Source organism: Orbicella faveolata, unplaced genomic scaffold (assembly GCF_042242905.1).
Source record: "Orbicella faveolata isolate gen_17 unplaced genomic scaffold, um_ofav_v1 contig_12, whole genome shotgun sequence".
Taxonomy (NCBI): domain Eukaryota; kingdom Metazoa; phylum Cnidaria; class Anthozoa; order Scleractinia; family Merulinidae; genus Orbicella; species Orbicella faveolata.
In genome coordinates this window covers 2,788,934-2,798,560 of record NW_028301539.1, presented here as the reverse complement: position 1 = coordinate 2,798,560, position 9,627 = coordinate 2,788,934, and the positions used below count along the sequence as shown (strand labels likewise).

The following is a 9,627-nucleotide window of genomic DNA, read 5'->3' as shown; positions in this document are numbered from 1 at the left end:
TTCTTCCATAAGCACACATGAGCGAGAGTTCGAGAAAACATTGCCCAAGGCTTAATGATTCGATTTCAGTGGCTTTGTGAGAATCTTCGTCACCAGACCGCGGAAGGCTAACTTCGAGGTTTCCGGAGTGACCCCATAAAGGAGCCTGTTGTAGTTTAAGGAAGGTCCCATCTCTCGTTATTTATATTGGCAAAAATTTCCTCTAACACTTTTAGTACACGGCACTCGGATTCTATTTTCCCTCTCTTTCATTATCTTCTCCCTCGCTAATATTCCTTCCACCTCCAAACTCATTGCATCGGCCTCGGCCTCGTGGATTACTTTGTATTAAAACAAGAAATGACTAATTCTGGTCGTGTCGTGTGCTTGTGTTACAAGTGACCTTGCTATAATAAGTGAATCGTTGCCAAGCGATTGTTGTCCCATAAGATTAGTTCATTCCATAGCACTTTAATTTTCCCATGATATCCTTCTTCTCCGTCATCGGCAGTGTCGCCAAACCACAACTGAGAGACAGGGAGGTGAGACTTGTCTGTCAGAAGACCGCTGTCTTCCCGCCAAGTGCTATCATTCTTATCACAGTTACAGCCTTCCACAGGATCAGCACAGGAATTTGTCATTCCGCATGCGCACCTGTTCCCGTACGAAGCTCCACCCCAATAGGTCATTTTTGCACCGTCCCGTGACCTCCAATAAGCTTGGTTGTCTTTCAACTTAGATTTCTTGCATTCATATTTAATGAACTGGTCACAGTTTGTTGAAGCTTCTGTCGGTCCTGCTAACTGAGAGAAACTGGAGCCAATGTACTGGATGTCACGCTTGTAATTATCATCATTGTTTACCCCAGTGAAGTGGGTTCTGCTTCCGCTGTCATGACTGACAACTGTCACTCCAACACCTCCTTGGTCGAACATGTCACAGTAAACAGTAATTGGATTCTCGCCTTGTACACCATCTGGATCAATGACGTATTCACCACTTACTTCGCTGATGTTTGCTTTCACCTCGCTGCAATCTCAGGGTATTCGACATAAACGATGACATCAGCGTAAATTGAGCTTAGTAAGTTAGAAGTACTGCAAGTGTAAGTACCGCCATGAGTGTGGTTCGCTGACGGTACAATCAAGTAATTCGATGTTTGAATAGCTGCGCCTTGAGGTAATGAGGGGACTCTATCGAACAGCCAGAAAATTGTTGGCTGTAGATCACTCGATACGGAATAAGATAGTTCAGGGTTTCATTAACTTTCACAACAACAGAGGATGGAGGCTTGTTAACGAACTTGAGAGAAGTGTAGACTCCAAGCTGTAGTGATGATGTTGTGGTACCCCAAATGTTTGTAGCTGTACAAACGTATGAGCCACTGTCATCTGTGGTGACGCTCACTATAGTCAGATTTCCTTGACTTACTATGTTTCTTGAATCAGCATCGACAGCAAATTCATACGAAATAGAGTTTGAAAGTGTTTACGTAACTCTTATCTAACGTGTTCACATCGTAAACCCCGCACGATTGTACTTGAAAAATATCTGTATATCAATACGTTTATATAAGCTGTATCGAAAAATCTGGTTTTAGTTTGAGAAAAGGAGTTTCGTTCTTTTTATTAATTTTCTTCCAGTCTCAGTAAATATCGGGGACCCAGAAAATTGATGGAATTCTCATTCAGTGTTACTGGGAACACCGTCATAACGCGTTATTATAGAAATACTCGCCCTGATGTGATCGTTTTGTTTTGTTTTTCGTTTTGTTTTCTTTCTTTTCTTTTTTTTTGTTATTTCTTTATCAAGGAAGTATTTGAAATTTACGTGACCTCCAGTGATGACTTAAAACTTGAAACTGTAGGTGAAGCGAAGTTTCTACCTTAACTGCTGATAACTCCGTACTTCAGAACTATAAAGCCACCCAACTTTTGCTAGGCGGAACTAATTGTATATTTTAATCGCAGCCAAGCTTAGACGGTAGTTTGGGCGAAGTCTGAATTTTTCTGGAAGGTTCTTGCGTTATCTCTTCTATCTTCAGAAAACAAAACTATTGGTGTCAGTTTGGAAATATTTGAAGCGGACTAATAAATGGACTGCTGGAGTCCACTTTTGAAGTTTCCGAACGCTTTAGATACGCTTAGATTTCCCTTCAGTAGTTCCTCTGTTTCTTTTCAAAATAAATGAAATAAATGCCAGTTACAAGATACTTATATTCCTTACTGAAAGGATGTAAATCATATAAATTGTTTGAAGTATTTACTTTGGGAGGAAAGAAGAGAAAAGAAGGCAATGAAATATGGTCATATTTCAAGCACGGTTTAAATGACAGTCTCATTGTACATGGCCTACATTTTATAGAAGCGGTTGAAGTCGACTTACGATAACTGAACTCTAAAGTCAAATTCAGCGTTTTCTTACTTGACAAAGACGTTGTCGCTTCTAGCGTGTATTTTAAAATTACAGTAGTGACTTAAAACTGGTTAAGAAAAAAATTGTTGAGAAATCAAATTACATTTAGTAGTCCCAAGAAAAGTCTTAAGGGACAAGAGCTTTCCATTTTCACGAAGAATACTCTGGATGGTTTGGAAGGTTTCCTATAATCCATCTATACGGGTGAATGTAATATCAATTTATTTTTATTTCATCGTTGTGCTCTAGACACGCTATTAAACCTTCTCTCAGTCTATCCTATTTCTCCAAAACTGAAAAGTGGGTCAGTGCAAATCTCATCATAACTTACATTTCTCAATCATACGTGCTTTAGTCGGCAATCATGTCGCCATGCAGCTGTTGATAAACTGCTGAAAAAGTAATTAATAGATCTTCTTTTATAACTATAGCTGGCTTGTTTATGTTAGGAAACACAAAGAACTAATATTGAATATCGGAAATATACCATTACAAACTGTTCTCCCTCTTTCGTTAATATGTTATCGATGACTAGTTTTCACCAGTTTCTGTTACTGAGAAATATTTAGTGTGACCGATGCTGATTAAGGCCAGGGGAAGTACCTTACTCCAATTTTCAAGTTTTCAAGTCTTTAAGTCTTCACACTATAAATTGGTTTGCTTCACGGACGTGGCATGATTAAGAATCTCTTCGTATTGATCAGAAACAGTTTCAGAGTTTGCCTCTTAAAAACACAATGCAGGAAGCTCCAATGATGATGCATTTGATTTCAATTCAGGCCTCGATCTGACAAACTGTATAAATTGTTATTTATTTATATCTACATTTTGACTCCCTAGAGGTTCAATGAAATAATTACTGTTTTTGAATGATATCAATTACCAGAATATGTGCTAGTTACTTTTGACTACTCTAAAAGCTTACTGATGTTGCTGATATGAAAGAAGAGTTAAAAGGTAACATGTGTTGAACTTATAACAATAACAACAAAACACTTCTTCCTTGAAGGCAAAAGGATTTATTTAGGCGTATTCGACTTTTTTTTGGTCAAAAAAAAAGAAAACAACTGTGTGTCTTGCTAGTTTCTACTAGAAAATAGTTTTAAACTGCAGACATGATGGATTATTTAGTCGCACTTTTTTCTTAAATGCGCTAATCTGTGAATCAGCCACCCACTGAGAAAATACATCTTTTGTGATTCAAATGAACACGCCATAATTAACGAGATATCTATTAAAAGTCAGCATGTTATTGCAAAAAAATCTTAAGAAAATTTGATTGTATAAGATTCTAATTATTGTTATCGTCGCAAAATGTGAAAAGTACAAACAAGCAGTTACTTGAACCCCGATAAAGCTCTCGTCCATGTGTAGCCAACGGTCTCACCAACGTCACTATTCTTTTTTCATAAATAAAAATACGAAACAGTTCCAAAAGGTTAACATGTATATTGCTCGTAATCTAGGAAAACGATAAAAAAAAAATTAGAAGCGTTTTGTCAAAATCAAAAAAAAAAAAAAAAAAAAAAAATGAATGACAAAATTACTTTATTGTGATTGACTGAGAGCAGGCAGCATTTATCGTTAATTTGTAGTTTACAATACACTGCATTGGAAATTAATACAGGCGCGTTCGTGATTTTCTATATTATAAAAAGGTTATCGTGAGAAAGATTAAAATTAAGGATTTACATTACTCGTGACATTTAAAAATTATTTCAAACTGCACTCACCTAAAGGCTCCTGCAAATTTTGAACGTCTTTTTCAAATACCACTCAGATCTTAGTATAAATCCTCATTTGTACTCGTACTGCACTCAATTTACTTTATAAAACAAACTCGGTTTTTCCCTGCTTGGAAAGTTGCCAATAATGCATTTCAGAACACTTAAAGGGAAAATTTCAGAAGAAGGATTTCAATTACGTACTCTTTGAAGTAAAATAAAAATTGACTTCGTATCTTGCCGGAAGATATAGCAATGGTTTTATACTCTTATAATTTCGTATATTAGATATGTAAACGCTTCTTTGTTGAAATCTGCACTGAAGTAGAACTTAAATAAACAGTCAGTTTTGCTTGAGTTTACAAGAAAATGGTTGTTTGCAGAATAAAAAATTGAAAACCGAATTGAAAAAAAAAAAGGATTACAGAGACTTCATTTCGAGCGATATTATATTTTGGGATAATTTTGCCATCTATATTATACCTCATCGTTTGCTCTACTTGTATGAAGCATAGATTCATCACATGGCTTTGAGCAAAGTCGGGGTTATTGTTTAAACTGGGTGTATATATATTTCAACTGAATGTGTGGATATTAGCCCTAGCAAATTAAGAGATTATACGACTGAGCAAGCGTATCTTGCAACAGAACCGTTTGCCTTTCCCTGCGTGCTCAGAATATGCAAGATGACGGTACGTCGAACAGTCTACCTTAGGCAGTTCAAGAACCTTTCAATAAATAAACTGCACAGATAATCGGCATTACAGAATCGCGCCCATCAAAAACTATTGCTGGAGGAAATCGAAATGAGCTAGAAAAAGCACGTATGACTTGCTCAGGCCAGTTAATTTGATGGTCAACCGCAGATGATAAAAGATGTCGCCAGAGAAGGATAAATAGAAAGTCAAATTTAAGCATCTTGTCCGGAAAGTATGGAGAACAAACAGGTGACGACCGTGAAAAAGTTAGTATGCCATTTAATATACTAGATTTAGTTAACTTAACTCTTTGTCTTCAGTTTTCCTTTTGAAAAACATTGAGATTATTGCCATATTACTATTTTCTCTTTTAACAAGTCAATGTCAGAAAAATGAAATAGTGAGAGGGGGTATTTATTCTCATTTAGACCGACATCTAGACCTCGGTGGACCGGTTACATTTTGCAATGAAAAAAGTTGCAAACTAAGTGCAAAACTATTGCATATTTTCTTCTAGTAGTATTAGTTCCAGAAAATATTCTTATTATGGAAGATAACAAAAAAGTAAAGAGGGCGAGCAGATTTACGTTTAGCTCATCGCAGTTCGCAAGCAAAATGTCAGCTATTACAAACCAGTCAGCATTAAATTTATTAAATTTTACTTGTTTGACGTACGAAAGAACATCTTAGTAACCGAGCTTAGCCGGTCTGTATGTGAGAATCTTGACCTCGGTTGTGTGTACAGACCTCACTCGGTCAAGATCCTCCCATACAGACTTCCTGCTCGGTTAATAAGACCTAATTCTAGTAAAATCTAGCAAGAAAGTTTTTTTTTTCGCGAATAAAAATCAAATGCGTATAAATAGATCCTTTTTCCCTTCAAGTAAGAAATGTTTGTTGTGCGTGTTATTAAGGCGGGGGTCTACCTGAAATTTGGTGGAAAAATGGAAAAAAAATTTTCGTTGGAATACACATCTTTTACTATTTACCTTTCCATTGACAAATGAATTTTTTGACTATTTTTAATAATTTAACGTCAGCGAGGCACTTTATTGGACGAGGTGATCTATAAAAATCGCGTTGCCATGGCAACGGGAATGATAACTTTTGTTTTTCTCTTGTTTACTACCTCTTGAATCCCCAGGAAAGCGCGAAAATCGAACCACTGTCAAATAGGGCATTCTCTGTTACCTCTTACATGAAGTGGGGTATTGCCAATTGCATTATGGTATAGAATTTTAGCTGTGGGAGCATTGGAGGTCGGAGTATAGACATATAGGAATATTTTTGGTTGAATATGGCTGGGAAAAGGCATAGAAGTCGTTTCAGAAAAACACGGAAAGGAAAAGCGTTTAGTGGGGTTCCTTGGTACGCAAAATCGGTGGAAAAACCAGTGTTGGAAGAGGATGAAATTGCTCGCTCAAAACCGGAGATGCCCCACGAGAGTCACGAGGAGTTATTGGAAACAAGTGACATGGAAGGCTCAGACACGGAGCTTGATCAACCGGAGAGTGCATCTAGAAAGAAGATGAAGCTGTACAACTCCGAAGATGACAGTTCTGAAAGCTCAGAAAGCGAAACAGAAACTAAGAAAACTAAATTAGTGGAGGCAGAGGATGGTTACAGACTGGTCCATTTGAAGAACTTATCTTCAGTCCTTTCCAATGTGCACAGATGCGAGGAAGGTGAGTAAAGCAACATGAAACTTGTAGGACAGTTTATTTAACCAAATGTGTTTGAAATTGAAATTATAAATATAAATGTATGTAAGCAAATTTTATATATTTTAAAAATTATTGTGCATTAGTATTGTGGGAGCAGTGGGTATAGGGGGTATATGACAATAAAATTTTTGGTTGCTTTTACATTTTTGAAGAATGTATCTGTTTTTTAAATACACTATAATTGGTTTTAGGGAATCTGACTATTGAAGAGAACACTGGTAGGCGTGCAGGGCTGATGTCTGATCTTTCCATATGCTGTGATGGTTGTGATGAAGACACCACATTACACACCTCAGTCAACATCTCCAAAAGAGGAAAGTCATTTGACGTAAACAGAAGGGCTGTCTACCACTCAATTGAGACTGGTTGTGGTTACGAAGGACTTGCATCATTCTGCAGTATTATGAACATGCCATGTCTGTCTAAGAGGGCCTATTACAAGCAGGTGGAGACTATTTTAGATGTCTTAGAAAGTGTGACCAAAGAAGAACTCTTGAGTGCAGGCCAGAAGCTTCGAAAGCTTATCACGGAGGAGAATGGAGAGTCTGATACTGGAAATGTTATAGATGCGGCAGTAAGTTTTCATGGCACGTGGGCCAAAAGGGGCTTCACCTCATTGACAGGTGTGGTTTTTGTGGTTTCAGTGGACACAGGTGAGGTACTAGATTACCATGTTTTGTCAAAAGCATGTCAAAAGTGTGCATTGAAGAAAAGTCAGTGTGAAGACGACAATGAGCGATTTGAAGAGTGGAGAAGAGAACATTTGGCATCCGGGGAATGCGATATAAATTTTAAAGGGAGTTCACCAGCAATGGAAGCTGAGGGAGCTGAAATTCTGTGGAAGAGATCCATAGAGCTGCATAACATTCGGTACAAATGGATGGTATCAGATGGGGACAGTAAAGCGTTCAATGCTGTTGAGAATTTGTACAGCAGTGATTGCAAAGTTGTAAAGCTTGACTGTGTAGGCCATGTCCAAAAGAGGATGGGAAAACACCTCCTGAACCTAAAATCTCGAACAAAAGGAAAACTTGAGGATGGAAAGCCCATTGGTGGTCATGGCCGGCTGACTGAAGGCAAGATAAAACAACTTCAAAAGTATTATGGCTTGGCTATCCGTCAAAACACTCTCTCAAAGGCAAATCCCTCAGAAAGGGAAGTAGATGTTGCTGTGTATGCAATGAAAAAGAACACTGTTGCCATACTACATCACAGTGTCAAATCAGACAATCCTACAAAGCAACATAGATTCTGTCCAGTGGGAGAGAACTCATGGTGCAAGTGGCAACAGGACCAGGCAACAGGCACAAAAACATACAAAGGGGATGACTGTTTGCCAGTGGTGTTTTTGGAACTGTTGAAACCAACATTTCTTACTCTCAGTGATTCCAAGCTTCTTGAGAGATGTGTAAGGGGATCAACCCAAAACCCCAATGAGTGCATTATATCAATGGTTTGGGTCAGGTGCCCGAAACATAAGCACCATGGAGCCAAAGTGGTGCGCTGTGCAGCTGCATCTGCAGTATGTCACTTCCATAAAGGAGCAGAAAGCAGAAAGAAAATTATGGAAAGACTTTCTATTCCACATGGGTCCTATACAAGCAGCTTAATACACATCAAGGACAAGAAGAGACTTTGTAAGGCTGATAGCCAGGCAACAACAAAGGAGAAGAAGCGTCGCCAGGGCCTATCACTTGTTCCCACAAGGCGGGAAGAAGCCCTCCGTGAGATGGAGGGCATCACTTATGAGGCCGGCGGCTTTTAATTTACTTCCCCAGACTCAAATAATGAGAACATGTACTGTTTGACACTTATTGGGAACACAGTTCGATTGATACTGTCTTTTATTTGTGTTTATTGACTTTAAAGCACTATTTCTTAAAATGTTGATATTCCGCCTTTGAGCAAAGATATCTCAAGATGGATTTGAGATATTGAGCTGAAATTGTCAAGGTAAATACTTCTTAGTGTGTTGATGGTAATAAGCGATGGATTTTGTGGTAGGAGTTAAAGTAAAGAAATTGTTGAGCATCAAAAATTCAAATTTTACCTAATTTTGATCTTGTAACTTGATACTATTGCTTTTTTGTGCAAATTTACAACTGAGCAAATCCCATCGCTTATTACCACTAACAGTATGTATTCTGTAAGATAATATGAAAAACACACAGTTTTCTGTAGCCCAGAATGAGATATTTTTGCTCAACTACACATCAGTCATGCACAGCAGGCGGCAGTTTGACCAGCCCGTGTCACGTGATACATGCAAGGGGTGTCACTAAAACAGCAAATTTTATAATCTTTGATTAAATAGCTTTCCAATGATATATAGTTGTCTGTGGTTTGGAATTATATCCTGACTGGTATAAGAGTTCAAAAAAGTTGCATTTTTTCAGGTATACCCCCGCCTTAATTAACCGCGCGGCCATGGGCCGAGCGCGGTTCTAGGTTTACCCGTGGTTTATTTTTTAACCGCGCGGCCATGGGCCGAGCGCGGTTCTAGGTTTACCCGGGGTTTATTATTAACCGCGCGGCCATGGGCCGAGCGCGGTTCTAGGTTTACCCGTGGTTTATTATTTTTTTTTTTGTCGGTGACCAGACGCAGACCTCCGCTCGGCCAAACTTTGAGTCACGCAACGTGTGATGTTTTTCCGCCAGAAGCTGTTAAAACATAAATACACGGATAATTTTACGGATATTGTTTTCTTTTTTGTGGGTAAAATATATTTTCTTTACGTTTTATCAAAGCGTTGGATTTAAAGGGAATAATACATACGCTAAAAAAAGGTATTACGTCAGCCATGGAATGCGCTGACGTTGCAGCTTTCACTTTCGCTACGTGACAAATAAGATCGTGTTTACTTTGCAAGTTTATTTCGGCAGAAGCGACGGTCATTAATTTATTTGTAATTTTGTGAGTATTTCTTGTGGTTTTACGCAAATGAAGTAAATCCTTTGACGGTTTCATCGCAGCCAGTTCATAGATCGGAAGGAAAATTAAATATTTGCAAGCCAAGCAACGAACTTGTCAGAACGTGCAAGGATTACGTCATTGGTAGGGAAATAACCACCGTACTAAAGATAGCC

The 9,627-nt window shown here is 38.3% G+C and overlaps 1 protein-coding gene and 1 pseudogene across 1 annotated transcript; one reads left to right on the top strand and one right to left on the bottom strand.

The window, feature by feature from the left end:
- Positions 1-430: 430 nt before the first annotated feature.
- On the bottom strand, positions 431-1,449 carry LOC110065274 (contactin-associated protein 1-like; annotated as a pseudogene).
- A 4,285-nt stretch (positions 1,450-5,734) lies between these two features.
- LOC149116106 (uncharacterized) lies at positions 5,735-8,867 on the top strand. The gene is made up of 2 exons (XM_089282040.1): positions 5,735-6,501; positions 6,732-8,867. Exons 1-2 carry the CDS (start codon positions 6,114-6,116, stop codon positions 8,303-8,305), a joined length of 1,962 nt encoding a protein of 653 aa, XP_089138166.1. The 5' UTR covers positions 5,735-6,113; the 3' UTR covers positions 8,306-8,867.
- Positions 8,868-9,627: the final 760 nt, after the last annotated feature.